This window comes from Eublepharis macularius, chromosome 6, assembly GCF_028583425.1.
Source record: "Eublepharis macularius isolate TG4126 chromosome 6, MPM_Emac_v1.0, whole genome shotgun sequence".
Lineage (NCBI taxonomy): Eukaryota > Metazoa > Chordata > Lepidosauria > Squamata > Eublepharidae > Eublepharis > Eublepharis macularius.
The window spans coordinates 10,521,735-10,537,301 of record NC_072795.1 but is presented as its reverse complement, the minus strand read 5'-3'; the positions used below and the strand labels follow the sequence as shown (position 1 = coordinate 10,537,301).

General features: G+C 46.7%; 1 protein-coding gene across 3 annotated transcripts in view; it reads right to left on the bottom strand.

The window, feature by feature from the left end:
- LOC129331899 (cytochrome P450 2J2-like) overlaps positions 1-15,567 on the bottom strand; it is an 85,021-nt gene that overhangs the window by 8,811 nt on the left and 60,643 nt on the right. For 2 of the 3 annotated variants that reach the window (XM_054982558.1, XM_054982559.1), the window contains one exon: positions 13,742-14,506. In XM_054982558.1, the coding sequence (XP_054838533.1) occupies positions 14,316-14,506 (191 nt within the window). In that variant the 3' untranslated portion in view covers positions 13,742-14,315. Of the gene's footprint in view, positions 1-2,006; positions 14,507-15,567 lie in introns of those variants that run through there. The other variant, XR_008597297.1, reaches the window with a different exon arrangement.

Here is a 15,567-nt window from a genome sequence, read left to right as displayed (position 1 = left end):
GGAGAAGGGCCCCAGAGGGCTGGGGGGCATTTTGCATGCAAAATGCCACCCCTGGCAAGACAAGCCTTCCCCAGCTGTCAGTGGTAGAGAAAAGAGCACCTACTTGGGGAGGCCATGAAATGGCCCCCCCAAGTGGGAGCAGTCTGAGCCTGGGTGGGGGGTGGGGGGAAGGGTGGGAGAAGGGCCCCTGAGGGCTTGGGGGCATTTTGCATGCAAAATGCCACCCCTGGCAACACAAGCCTCCCCCAGCTGTCAGTGGTAGAGATTAGAGCACCTACTTGGGGAGGCCATGAAATGGCCCCCCCAAGTGGGATCAGGCTGAGCCTTGGTGGGGGGTGGGAGGAGGGGTGGGAGAAGGGCCCCTGAGGGTGAGGGGGCATTTTGCATGCAAAATGCCACCCCTGGCAAAGGAAGCCTGCCTCTTCATTTTTTCCCCATAGGAAATAATGAAGAAAGATGAGCAGCAGCATGCTAACAATATGCTGCTCCTTCGCTTTCTTATGGGAGGATGGGGGGACCTGCTTTGGGGGGCCATAACATGGCCCCCCAAAGTCCAATCTGTCTGAAACTTGGGTGGTTGTTAGAGAAGGGTTAGAGGAAGGTCCCCACCAATTTTGGGCTTATTCGGTGGGAAAATGCCTCCCCCAGACGTCCGGGAAGACGGAGGCATTTTCCCATTGAAAAGCCGAAAGAAAGCCGAAAGAATCCCGAAACGTTTCGGCTTTTTTCTTTCGGCTACCCGAAACGTTTCGGCATTCCCCGAAACGTTTCGTTATTCCCCTAAAGAAGCCGAAACACTTTTGTTTCGGCATTCTTTCGGCATTCTGAATGCCGAAACGCACATCCCTAGTCTCCACCCTTGGTCTGGTTGAGAAAGTTGGGTTGCGCAACTGCGTGTTGTAACCACTCCCTCTAATTGCGTAGGTGAAAAGACAGTGTCTATTGTCTCCTCCCGCTTGCTCTTATGTTGAGGCATGCGCGATAGGGCGTCGGCAAGGAAGTTAGTTTTGCCGGGCAAAAAGTTCAAAGTGAAGTTGAATTTAGAAAAGTATTTCGCCCATCGCAATTGTTTGGCATTCAGCCTTCTGGGACTGCGTAGGGCTTCTAAATTTTTGTGATCCGTCCATACCTCAAATGGATGGCGGGCTCCCTCTAGCCAATGTCTCCAGGTGGAGAGTGCCGCTTTTACAGCAAAAGCTTCATTCTCCCAAACATTCCAATTTCTTTCAGGTTCAGAAAATTTGTGGGATAGGAAGGCACAGGGTTTAAGTACATCATCCTCCCCTCGCTGCAAGAGGACGCCTCCAATTGCAGTATCACTGGCGTCTACTTGTACTACAAATGGGCGGTTTTCGTCAGGGTGTTGCAGAACTGATTCGGAAATAAATTGGGTTTTGAGCTGATCGAATGCTGCTTGGCACTGGGGCGTCCATGACAATTTAGCGCTTGGTTTCTTAGCTTGTTCCCCTTTGTCTTTGGTTTTTAACAGTTCAGTCAGGGGAAGTGTTATTTGAGCAAAGTTTGCTATAAATTCTCTATAAAAGTTGGCAAACCCTAGAAAGGATTGTAGTTCTTTGCGAGTAGTGGGTGTTTGCCATTCCTGGACAGCTTGCACTTTGCTCAGGTCCATTTTTAAACCATCTTTGGAGATGCAATATCCCAGATAGGTGAGTTCCGTCTTATGAAACTCACATTTGGACAGTTTAATGGGCAATTTGTTACACATCAGAGTAGTTAAGACTTTTTTCACAAGATCTACATGTTCTTCTTCAGATTCTGAATAAATTAAAACGTCATCTAGATACACCATTACTCTTTTGTACAAAAAGTCATGCAATACTTCATTGATCATGGACATGAAAACTGAAGGTGCCCCGGCCAGGCCAAAAGGCATAAGTATTTGTATTGGCCGAGGGGCGTATTGAATGCGGTTTTCCATTCATCACCTTCCCTTATACAAATGTGGAAGTAAGCATCTTTTAAATCCAATTTCGTAAAGATCTTACCTTGTGCCACGACGTTGAGTAGATCCCGGATGAGTGGGATGGGGTAGGCGTTGCTGGAGGAGACTGCATTAAGTCCTCTAAAGTCTGTGCAAAGTATCAATCCCCCATCCTTTTTTTTGTCAAATAGCACTGGAGCAGCATGCGGGCTATTTGCGGGTTGGATGAATCCTCTTTGAAGATTAGTGTCAATGAATTTGCGGAGTTCCTCCCGCTCATTTGGGCTCATGGGATACAGTCTGCCTTTGGGTAAAGATGCAGCTGGTAAAATTTCCACGGCACAGTCCGTCCTCCGGTGGGGAGGTAAGGAGTTGGCTTTTTCTTCGGTGAAGGCTTGGACATAGGCTCTGTACTGTTTAGGTATTTGGTTAAGTTCCTCTTGAGTTAACAGGGCTTGTTCAATGAGGGTAGGGTTGTTACCCCAGTTTTGATTCCAACGATGATTTTCACATTTATCATGGGAAAAGGTAATGCTTCCTACTGTCCAGTCTATATAGGGGTTGTGATCCCACAACCATCTGCTTCCCAAGATTAAAGGGTACTTTGCTGTAGTACTTATTATTACGAATGATCTCGTCTCCCAATGTTGTCCCATACCTGTAATGACAGGTATAGTTTCGGTAGTGACAGGATTCATATTAGTGCCATCCATTTGCTCAAAAATGACTGGAGTTTTCAGTTCTTTTACAGGGAGTACTAATCCATTTACTAAGGCTGGTGCAATAATGTCTCTAGAGCAGCCCGAGTCTATGAGGGCTTGCACACGAATATGTGTTTTTCTTTCTGGACTAACTAATGTTACTGGTATGAATAGTATGGACCCATGAGGTCTTTCCGGAATTGGAACCGACTGATTTTTGATCTGCCGCTTGGGTCCTTTTACGACAGATCCATCTCGTTTCCCAAGGCAGGACTTTTGGGGTTTTCCTCACCGATTAGAGCTGTTGAATCATAGTCCATAATTTCTTCAAGCTCTAAGCCTTTTTCGGGAGGATTTCTGCGGAAAGTCCCTCTGCCTCTCGACGCTCTGGGAGCGGGTGTTGGGCGGGTTGGCGCGGGCTGAGAGGTGGGGGCTGGATGCCTTGGTAGGAACGGATTTCTTTGCACAGGCCGGAACGGACATTGCGCCGCAAAGTGACCGCTTTGGCTACACTGTAGACACAATCCTTGTTGCCATCTAGCATCTCTCGCTTCTCTCGTTGCATATCCAGCACCCCTGCTCCTTCTCACAAGTACAGATGAGCGCCGGTACCCAGCGGTTTGTTGCTATTCGACCAAGTGTACTTCTTGCATACGATTTTCCACTTCACAAGCTAATTGAATCCACCCCAAGAGTGTGGGGGGATTATCTTGCATAAGGGCTCTGTCCAATAGTCTGGGATTCATGCCCTGTTTGAATAGAACAGGGCTACATACCATTCTGCTGCTTTTCCTTGTAGGCGAGACCCCAAGTGTTCGATCTGGCTGGCTTCATCTCCGAACAAATGTCCCCAACGATTAAAGAATTGTAAAGCTTGTACTAGGAAAAATCCTAATTTGGAAGGGTCTCCGTCAAACGTGGCTTCCAGTTTTACCCACCTCATCGGCAATTCCTGGGGTCCGGCGACCGGCACAGGCAGTGGGTAATATTCTATAGGCACTTGTTGAGGTCTCCCATCTGGGTACTGCAGATGAGGTTGTACTGGAGGAGGTTGCATTGGAGGTTGCTGGGGTCTTGGTTGAGGTTGTAATGGAGGAGGGGGTCCTATCGGCACTGGCTGAACTGGCGGAGGAGGTCCCCTCGGTACTGGTTGGGCTGGCAGAGGGGGTCCTCTCGGCACTGGCTGTAGTGGCGGTGGAGGTCCCCTCGGAACTGGTTGTAGCGGTGGAGGAGGTCCTCTCGGAACAGGTTGTATTGGGGGAGGGGGTCCCCTCAGTCCCGGTTGCAGTAGTGGCCGGGGTGTGGTGCCCCGTCCTATCGATCCCATCAGCGGGTATTGCCGAGGAGTGGTGCCCCGTGCAATCGGTGCCACAAGTCTCGGCAGGAACAGCTGTCCTTGCTGTACGGTCGTGGTCGGGGAGGTAGCTGGTTGTCCTTGCGGCAGAATTGGTGTAGGCGTAAGGACCGGAGCTTCCCCCTGTGGGTGTTGCAGGGTACCCCTGGGATGCGGCGGAGTTCCCATCAGCTCCTCTCGTGGTTGTCCCCCTCCTCCTGCTACTTCCTCTACTTCTTCTTCTTCTTCTTCTTCTTCTTCGGTGTCGTTCGACTTCTCATCAACTGGCCCTGGTGTGGGGTTCAGTGGCTGTACAGGTTGTTACGAATCGTCAGCTAATGGGAGTTGCTGATCTTGTACCACGGTTTCTGTCCGCGGAATGATTCTTTGTAAAGTTGACAAGCTCTGACTGATACTCTGTACGCCTGAGGCCATCTCTTGGCTCCCATCTGATCCTCCAACCACCAACACGGAGAGCAAATGGATTGCATGGGCCAGACTCTGTTCCATACTAGACAGTCTCTCCTCTAGGACCTGTACCCTATTCGAGTCCACCGCCGTGGTCTCGGTTTCAGCATACTTCTGGGGAGTTTCATTAGGGACTTGCGTAGTCTCTAAGTATTCTGCATAGGCTGCTCCGGGCCAAGGTCTTATTTCTCCCATGCCCTGGGCGCCAGTACCTTGCTCTTCATGTGATCTCCCCGCCAGGATTCCTTTCGCTAATCCTGTGACCGCCGAAATTCCGGCATCTACTGCTGTGGTTCGGCTCTGTAATTGTATCCACGTGTGCTCACTCGAATCTTGTTGTCCCATCCACAGAGCGACTTCCGCATAGTCCCAACTCATCACATCGCAGCGGGACGTTTCCTACGTTTGGGTACTCTCTGAACCTCTTCGATCCCACTCCAACTGGTCGGCCTCACGGTTCCAATAATACCAAGGTTGGCTACTGGAATGCTCTGCAATCACACCCAAGTTCCGTCGGCCTTCCATCGGGGGTTGCATGAACACAGTACTCGCTCTCCTTTCCCTCGCGTCTCTAGGCCTCAGTCCCCACTGTGTCAGCGTTGGTAAGGATATCAGTGGGTCAGCTGCTGCTGTGGGTCGAGTATCCATTCTGCTAGGAGCGAGGGTATATATCGTAGTAACAGAAGACCCTGTTCCCCTTTGAACGGGTCCTTGAGGTTCCAGTCCTTCCGAACCGGGGGAGGCATAGGGATCGAACAAAGGGTCCCTGTCAGGAACGGCTTTGGTATCCGGCTTCCCCGGCTTAGGCATTGGAACAGATGTGATTCATAACAAAATGTCCGATCTGTGGCTAAATAATAGTTGTATCCAGACTACCTTCTGCAATCAGACAAGAATCCGTTGTTTTCAAAAGATTTACTGAAAAAAGCAACCATTATAGTCCACTGGCCCAGATGCAATATCCAGGCTTGTACACGTGTATTGTTATGAATGAAAGGCAAAGAATAAAGTACAAAGTATCAAGACCTAGTAGGCCCAGCCTCCCCCCATAGTTCTCAAAACAATCCCTTTGAAGCTGAGAAAGTGAAAGTTTCCCAGGGCTGGAAAAGCTGTAGTCAAAACATTCCTCTTCTAAGAGATAGCTGCTAGGGAACATCTTGGCACCTGTGAAGAAAGCACTCAGAACACTAAAAGAATTAAAATGGAGTCTCTTTGGTTACAACATACAGGGAAGCATTCTGAACCTGACAGTTATTATCCCCAGAATGTAGCAGGGGAGCTGGAGCTGAGAGGAGTGGCTGACTCAAGGCCACTTGCAGAGCTCATGGCAATAGTGGGATTTGAACCAGCAAGGTGCTGATTCACATCCCAACCACTTAACCACCATTCTACAGCAGCAGGAGGAGACTTCAGACACCTGTACTCAAGCCAAAGAGGCTCCCTTGGGAGAAAACGCTAATAGCCAAACAAAGATTCTCAATTCATAAACACCATAAATACAGAATATCAAAAAGTCTATTCAATAATCCAATAAATAGAGGTAGAATTGCAATCCTCAATCTTCAATGTTCAACCACACAACCACACATGTCCTGCAATGTTTGTTGTGTGTTTGTTATGAACATGTTTCTTGTTTAGATGTACTAACATCAGTCCTTGAAAAAGCACAAAGTGTGAAACAGGCGGGACTAGCAGTCTGTTGGGCAATGCCACGGCCGGCGGTGTCCCACGGACAGAGTGAATATCTGAAACAAAACAGAAAACACAGATTAGTGGATGTTAAAAATATCTGAGATCACTACCTACCGCTGTTCCGGTGGGAGGCTCTGGTAGAGTTAGCTGAACCTGTAAAAAGAACAAGTACAACAAGTATAAGCATAGGAATTTACACGGACTGTACCTTTAAAGAACTCATTGTGTGAAATATGTATGCTCTTTCTCTCCAACCTATGGACACCAAAGAAGGCTTTACTTTTTCAAGTGTAGTTACTGTTTGGTCAGTCACAAGATGTAAGTTGACTAATTGGACTTTAACTGATGCTTGATGACTTGGATTTGACAGTTTTTCTCTCATGAAGAATATGGTGACTTAATTTTAGATTTCTCCACTTCACTACTAGTCTGAGGGCCAAGCTACACATGACGAATGACACTTGAATGGCAAGTGTATTTCTCCCTGTTCACTTGCCCTCCACTCAATCCACTTGCCATTCAAGTGTCATTCATCATGTGTAGCTTGGCCCTGAGAAACAACTCAAGGCATCTAAACTTGATGTTCATGGAAGTAAAAGGTTTATTTAGCAATAAGCCTTGATGCCGTCAATTTGGTAACTGAATACATACATACAGCTCTGTATTTTATATCTTTAAATCAACAGAAAAAAATTGTATACAGTTTATAAGATCATATACAGTTCTGTAAACAAACAGCCAGTTCTTACAAAAAATCAAGTAGATGATCTTCTGAACAGTGTAGATTAACAGGTCATAGCCAGAAATTAAAAGGAACACAGCAAGAATAACGTTCTTGGCTGGCACGGTTAATTTCAAAATATAACTGGGAAAAGATACTCAAGGCTGGAGATGAATATTTTTAGATATAAACAATTTTTAACTTTCAGTGTATAGTGGAAGCAAACTCGTCGTGTCCTTTTTCATGGCCTCTGTGTTATAGAAACAATTGCAGAAACAATGTTATAGAAACAGTTGCAGTAACAGAAATGCAAAACATAGGGTGTAAGAAGAATTTTCTCACAGGCTTTGGCCAACCTCGATTGAAAATCATGGGGCTACCCCAAAATTCCCTAACAGTTTACCTTTCTATGAATTTTCTGTTGTGAGTCAAGGCTATATAAATGCCTGGCTGCTATGAAATGCTACTGAAAAGAAATTGAGACAAGTTCTTAAGTGAAGATCTTTTATTTGTTTGTTTGTTTTATTTATATCCCACCTTACTCACGGTGAGCTAAGCTACAAGAGACGAATTACATGAGAACAAGCACATGAAGGGAGTTGCAAAGTTAGCCAGGAAGCTGAGTTTTAAAAGAGATCAGAAGGCTTTGTCAATTCCCCCCCCCCTACATTGACTCAAGTGTGAGACAACATGGTCAATGATTAGGATATTCAATAAAGCAAGACAGTAGATGATGGAATTTGCAAAAATTTCAAGACAAGCATAAAACCAGCACAGAGCTGAAACAAAGCGGAGAGAAAATATAAGCAATTTGAAGGGCATATTAGAAACTACCGAACAGGAACATATCTGTATCAACAAACATACCTAATTAGTATTGACATAATTCGCTGATTCCCTGAGCCATTACCTCATAGCACTCCCTCACTACCTGTGTAAAAAAGTCCGCCTGGATAAATCAGTTTTGCATAGTTTGTGGAAAACCAGGAGAGTGGAAACATTCCTAGCCTCTTCAGGCAGGATATTCTATACCGCAGGAGTCACTACAGATAATGTGTGCATGGGGGCAGCTATTGCTTTTGCCCATGAGTGGGGTGGTAGCAGCAGAGAGTGGGAAGGGTGAACTAAAAATGTAATAAATAAATGAATGAATGAATGAATGAATGAATGAATGAATGAATGAATGAATGAATGAATGGCCATCCTAGATCTCTTGCCTAGTAAGGTTTCTCTACCTACACTCCTCTCCACCCCAGTACTTTTGCTACCAACAGCTGACCAATTTTCCTTTTAGGGTTTCGGCATGAAGTTTTTGTTGTCCCTCACCTCAGGTTTCAGAGGGGGACAAACCACAGAGTTAGAAAGAGAGGTCAGGGCACTTTGTTTACTGTTTACTGCTCAGACTGTCCTTTAATATACAGATTTCTACTCTCAGGATTTCCTCCTCCTGACTTTCTTCCTTTCCCTCCTTCTCTTCCTGGCTTTGTTCCAGGCAACACCTCTCTCCTTCTCCTCCCTCCATCTTGGCTGCATGGATGCAGGCCTTGCCCTCCCATCCATGTCCATCCTTAGACTAGATAGGTAGTTAGGAATCCGTCTCTCCTCCTTTCCTATCAGAGTATGGAGTTCCTGCAATAAAGAACTCTTATTTCTTTCCTAAATATAAACCAAGTGTATGCCACATGATAGACTCTGCCCAAACATGGAATCCTTTAACTAGGTTTCTGGGGCCTATATAACGATTTATTTATCAGTTTTGTGCTCAGGCATCTGCTGTTGCTTTTGCAATTGAAGCCTTAGCTCAGTATTTGTATCTCTCTCTCATGTTACACTAACTACTGACCAACATGCTTAGATGCTTAGGGAAGAATGGTTAAACTGCTGCATCCTCCCTTTTCTTTGCCTCATATATGCAGACTGAATGGGGGCTTAACATGGGTTGCAGATGGAAATAATTAAAAATGAAGAGTTATAAATAAGAAAATAAAAAGCACACATCTGCAAATACATCAGGCTTTGCAAAGATAAAAAGAAATCTGAATAAAACAGTCCTCTAAAACATTAATGTACCCCAAAAGATGGTAATAAAAGGTAGGCACTATAATTCTTGGAGTTATAAGCATTTAGAAATGAGGTTCAATGTAGCCAAGTGCAAAGTAATGCACATTGGAACCAAAAATCCAAAATATAAATACAAGTTGATGGGGTCTGAACTGGCGGAGACTGACCAAGAGAGAGATCTTGGAGTCATGATAGATAACTCACTAAAAACGTCAGCACAGTGTGTGACTGCCATAAAAAAAGCTAATGCTATGCTAGGGGTTATTAGGAAAGGGATTGAAAACAAATCAGCCGGTATCATAATGCCTCTGTATAAATCGATGGTGAGGCCTCATTTGGAGTACTGTGTACAGTTCTGGTCGCCACACCTTAAAAAAGATATCATAGCACTGGAAAAAGTACAGAGAAGGGCAACTAAAATGATTAAAGGGTTGGAACACTTTCCCTATGAGGAAAGATTGAGGCGCTTGGGGCTCTTTAGCCTGGAGAAAAGACGACTGAGGGGAGACATGATAGAGGTTTACAAGATAATGCACGGGTTAGAGAAGGTAGAGAAAGATGTGTTTTTCTCCCTTTCTCACAATACAAGAACTCGTGGGCACTCTATGAAATTATTGAGCAGTCGGGTTAGAACAGATAGAAGAAAATACTACTTTACACCAAGGGTGATAAACACATGGAATTCGTTGCCACAGGAGGTGGTGGCAGCTACAAGCATTGCCAGCTTCAAGAGGGGACTGGACAAATATATGGAGCAGAGGTCCATCAGTGGCTATTAGCCACAGGAGATAGATGGTATTCTCTTTGTGGGGAGGTGGTGCTCTGTTGTCTTGATGCTGGAAGGAAGGCAGTGGGAGGGCTTCTGGTGTCCTGGCCTCACTGACAGTCCTTTAGATGGCACTGGATTTCTAGCCACTGTGTGTGACAGAATGTTGGACTGGATGGGCCACTGGCCTGATCCAACATGGCTTTGCTTATGTTCTTATGTTCTTAAATCATCCATTAGCTTCGTTTCACTATCTAAAGGTTAGTACAGAACCATGTGTTCATGGCTACTTCTTGGGGTCTAGATGGACCGCTACTCCTTCAAGGGTGAAATGGCAAAGAGACAAAGGGCTTGAGAGAGCTCAGAGTTTGAGAGAGCTCAAAAAGAGAAGCCAGTTTGGTGTAGTGGTTAAGAGCAGCAGGGCTGTAATCTGGACAACCGGGTCTGATTCCCCACTCCGCCACTTGAAGCTGGCTGGGTGACCTTGGGTCAGTCACAACTCTCTCAGAGCTCTCTCAGCTCCCCCCCCCCCCAGCTCACAGGGTATTTGTTGAGGGGATAATCTTACCATATAATTGAGTGTTTTTCAGATGACTCACTTTATACCCTGGTGCACCACCAGAGGGCACTGTCGCAGAGGAAAGCCCAAGTAACTCACCATATCATTCCAGAAAACATACCATGGTGGGAAGCCCAGGCAGGGAGCAGGAGCGGAGCAGGTGTCAATGCCCACCTCCCACCTTAACCCAGCTGATATTAGGAGCAGAGTAGGGGGCAATGCCGACCCCCCCCTTCAGCCAGCTAGGAGTGGAGCAGGTGGCAATGCCCACCACCACCTTAATCCAGCTGGTATTAGCACCGGTGCAGATGGCAATGCTCGCCCCCTTCAGCCAGCTGGTATTAGGAGTGGAGAAGGTGGCAATGCCTGCCAACACCTTAAACCAGCTGGTATTAGGAATGGTGCAGATGGCATTGACCGCCCCCTGCATTAAACCAGCAGATATTAGGAGCAGAGCAGGTGGCAATGTCTACTCTTTACCTTAACCCAGCTGTTAATTAGAAGTGGAGCAGGTGGCATTGCCAGCCCCCCTTCAGCCAGCTGGTATTAGGAATGGAGCAGGTGACAATGCCCACCACCACCTTAAACCAGCTGTTATTAGAAGTGGAGAAGGTGGCAATGCCCAGCCCCCCTTCAGCCAGCTGGTATTAGGAGTGGCCAGAAAAAGACAAACGTCCCCGTATTAAAAAGTAAACATTTTGACCGCTATTTATATCAAGTGTAAAAAACACCAAAAGGAAACAAGTTACAATGATACATAAACAAATAATTGCACCGGTATTTGGCATCCAATGGTACTGTGAAGATTGGTACAACTCTTCTCCAATTACAAATTAACCAGTCCATAAACGGAAAGCACCACAATAGTCCTGGTGTAATTGGATGATGGTCCCCACGAATGTGGGATGAAAGAAAATGGTAAAGATATCCCAACAGGATTCCGGATACCTTCCTGTTTCACTGCCCTCTTGTTCACAGGAATTACTTCTTCGGTTCCAACTGGCAAATGTCACAACCACATCTCCTGCATGGTCAAAAGCCATTAAACTAGCTGATATTATGAGCGGAGCAGGTGGCAATGCCCACTCTCTACCTTTACCCAACTGTTGTTAGAAGCAGAGCAGGTGGCAATGCCAGCCCCCCCCACCTCAACCCAGCTGGAATTAGTACCGGTGCAGATGGCAATGCCCGCCCCCTTCAGCCAGCTGGTATTAGGAGTGGAGCAGGTGGCAATGCCCACCCTCACCTTAACACAGCCAGTATTAAAAGCAGAGCAGGTGACAATGCCCACTCCCTCCTTATCACACGCCCCAGCTGGTATTAGGAGCGGAGAAGGTGGCAATGCCCCCCTCACCTTAAAACAGCTGGTATTAAAAGCAGAGGAGGTGGCAATGCCTGCCCCCCTTCAGCCAGCTGGTATTAGGAGTGGAGCAGGTGACAATGCCCGCCCCTGCCTTAATCCAGCTGGAATTAGGAGCAGAGCAGGTGGTAATGCATGCCCCTGCCTTAACCCAGCTAGTATTTGGACCGAAGCAGGTGGCAATGCCCACCCCCTCCTTATCACAACTGGCATTAGGAGTGTAGCAGGTGGCAATGTCCACCCCCCACTTTAACCCAGCTGAGATCAGGAGCGGAGCTGGTGGCTATGCCCACTCTCCACCTTAACCCATCTGGTATTAGGAGCAGAGAAGGTGGCAATGTCCAACCCCCTTCACCCCAGTGGGATCAGGAGCAGAGCAGATGGCAATGCATACCCCTTCACCCAGCTGGGATCAGGAGTGCAGCAGGTTTCAATGCTCGCCCCCTTCAACCTACTGGAATAAGGCACTGAGCAGGCAACAATGCCCACCCCATCTTCACCCTGTCAGAATCAGGAGCCAAGCAGACAGCAATGTCCACCCCCCTTCAACCTGCCGGAATCAGGAGCAGAGAAGGTGGCAATGCCCACACCCCCTTCACTCAGTTGGGCTCAGGAGGGGAACATGTAGCAAAGCCCACCGCCCTCCTTCACCTGTCAGGAACAGGTGAGGAGCAGGAGGTAGTGCTCACTCCTCCCTTCACCCAGCAGGGAACAGGTGGCAATGCCCCCACTTCATCCAGCTGGGATCAGGCTTGGAGCAGGCAGGAATTCCTGCCCCCCTTTCTCCCAGCCATAATCAGGCGCAGAGCAGAAGGCAATGCCCATTTTCCCTTCACCTGGTTGGAATCAGGAGTGGAGCAGGGGGCAATGCCTACCCCCCTTTACCTGGCCTGTATCAGACGTGCAGCAGTTAGCAAAGACCACCACCCCTTCCTGTTGCTGAGATCAAGTGTGGAGCAGGTGGCAATGCCCACCCCCCTCCTTCACCGGCTGGGATTAGTGATGGAGGAGGAGGGAATGCCTGCCTGCCCACTCTCCCCTTTCTAGAGCCCATTGTATTTTTTCCCACAACAGGCTTTGTTTCTAGTAATAACATACTTTGTAAACTGCTCTGAGTGTTAAATAGTCCAGAAGGGTGGTATATAAATCAAATTTTATTGTTACTATGAAATCAGTACTCTCAGAGGTCTTATTATCTGCCTTAACCCATCCCCCAACAGACTTGCCATCCTCAGGAAATGGCCGCTCTGCCTTTGGACCTCCCAAAGCTTTGTTTATGTGCCACTATGGTGTAAGTGTGATTCTGGTAGAATTGTCAGATGGCTTCCCCACACAACTGGACAGGGGCCCTGGCACTTACCTTTTTTTCTCATTGTACTCGCGAAGTGCACAGACACTCCCAGCCCCAGCATGATGATGTCACTTCCATAACATCATCATCATAGAGTAAGAGGCTGGTTGGGTGGGCAGGCAGGCTGGCAAGGAGGCTCAGTGCACACAATACAGCAAGCAGGGCAGTTGGACACGTGGGCTGGCCGGTTGTGTGGTTGTGTGGGCCATTGATCCCAGGCACACTGCATGTCAGGCAGTTGAGTGGGCTGGCTGCTCCCTGGGCATGCACTCTCTCAGCATGCCCCGGGCATGTACACACAAGTGTCCAGTTTTTGAACTTTGTTTCCCCCAGACAGTCTACCCCAAAATTGGACTGTCTGGAGGAAAACTGGACATCTAGCAAAAGTAGTCTCTTGCTGCCCGTTGTGTTTTCCTGCCAGGGTCATTTGCATCTCTGTCATTGAGGTGTAAGCCATTTCACCACAAGCAGGAAATGATTTGGTTTTAGCCAAACAGTAGCATGGCCTGTCACATGTATTGTCAGCAGTGAAGAAAGGGGTTGCTGAGAATTGGCCTTCTTGCATTAGGATTAATGTGGCCTTGGTATGTTTCACTCTGATTAGTTCAGCAATTACCCCAAGGAATCCATAGACTAGGACTGTTAAAAGAAATTCTTTTAATTACTCTTAACCCCGTTTCTCTCTGACATCCAGCAATACTTTTCTTCTTTTTAGGAATCTGGAGTCCATTTCTAATCAATTCCTTTCTGATCAAAGAAAAATTCAAAGAGAGAAGAGGCAGGAAGGGAAGTTTTGCAAAATTTCAGATTTTTACTCTGTAGGGGCTCAGAAGCAGGAAATGTCTTCCCTAACCTTCCTGCCAGAGCCCCACCCTGGGATGTATAACATAAAACAACTTTAGGGGCTGAAGTTACAAAAAGGTGCCTTGATTTCTCTTTGAAGAGAACTGAAAGAGAAATCCTGCTCCTAAAAGAGAATAAGAGGAATCAATAGTCATATCCAAAAAAGTGAATTTTAGAAAAAGAAATTCCCTACCCCATAACAACTCTACTGTAGAGAGAAAGACAGCTGACCCGATGTGACAACTTCTGAAAGTCTGCACCTACTGAGGGCCAAAGTACAAGTGACGAATGACACTTGAATGGCAAGTGGATTGAGTGGAGAGCAAGTGGAGGGCAAGTGAACAGGGAGGAATACACTTGCCGTTCAAGTGTTATTCATCACTTGTAGTTTGGCCCTCAGAAGGGCTTTATGTCACATACCATAGAATGGACTAGTGTGGTCAGGTTCGAGGAGATCAAGTGAAACATAATGAATGAACAATTAACAATAAGAAGTAAGCTACTCTATTTCTTGCTGTTCATGATGCGCTGCAGCGGGGAACAGCACAGAGTTCATAAGGAGAGGGAGGGGTTGTTACTCCAATTATAGGTTTTTTGCTGAGTTCTTTCACTCCTTCTGGAAGCTGGAATTTGAATGCCCTCATCAGGCTGGTGAAGAAGATGAAGAGCTCTATCTCTGCTAGCTGCTGTCCCAGACAGGAACGAGAACCTACAAAGGAAATAAGAGGAAGGAATGGATGAGTAGTACTTATTTTCCAGCGTCTCTTTCCCTGGTCAACTCTTTGCCAGAGTGAACCTAGTTGGGTGGGCCAAATTCATTTCTTACTCAAAATCGTCCAACAGCAAGTCCCATTGCTACGATCACTGCTCCCTCCATACCTCCTTTTGACCTCTGTGTTGGAACTCCTGAGGAGGCCAGCGTTGGCCACACAGCCTCTTAGTGTATACTATTTTAAGAGCAAAGTTATATACTGGGTTTGAAGGTTTGAGCCCCAAAAACAGCTTGAATCACTGGGCATAACTAATACAAACCATAACCATTGTTTTTTGGAATTGTGCACAGAATCACGGTGAAGAATTAGAAGAAGAATTAATGATGCAATCTAACCCACTGGTCTTGCAGCTTGCTGGGGTTGCCAAAAGTCAGTTGTACCTTGACAGCACAGAGGTGTGCATTCAGCTGTAGAAATGAAAGGATTTTTAATTCTCAGATGCTGTGCATAGCTCATAAAGGCCAGAGATTATATGGGACTGATCACAAGTCTTGCAGCCATCCTTTGCTGGGAGACACCACAAATTCCAAGTTGAGGATAGTGTAGTACAGAGGATGGGAGCATAGGACTAGGCTGCTCTTCCAACTGTACACACACACACACACACTCAAACAGAAAATGTTGCAGTGATATCCTGCTTAGGAAGGGGACCATAAGGAGCAAGCTTTGTGTGCCAACAATGCCAGGTTCAGCCGATCATATATCTAAATTTCACTTAGCTATATTTGTGCAGTGGTGTGTTTCAGCACCAGGTTCAGTCTTGGCATGTCTGGTTAAAGAATCTTGGGTAAAAGGGACAGGGGAGACATAACATTAACGATTTGGAATCCTGCAGTAACAGAGTATAAGAGGTGCATGATATCATGGGAAGAAGAAAAAAAAAAATGGATCCCTCATTCCATTTGAAAAGCCAGTGTTGTGTAGCGTTTAGAGTGTCCAGGGGCCCATTCTTCCATCAAGCTAGCTGGGAGATCTTGGACAAGTCACTCTCTCTCTG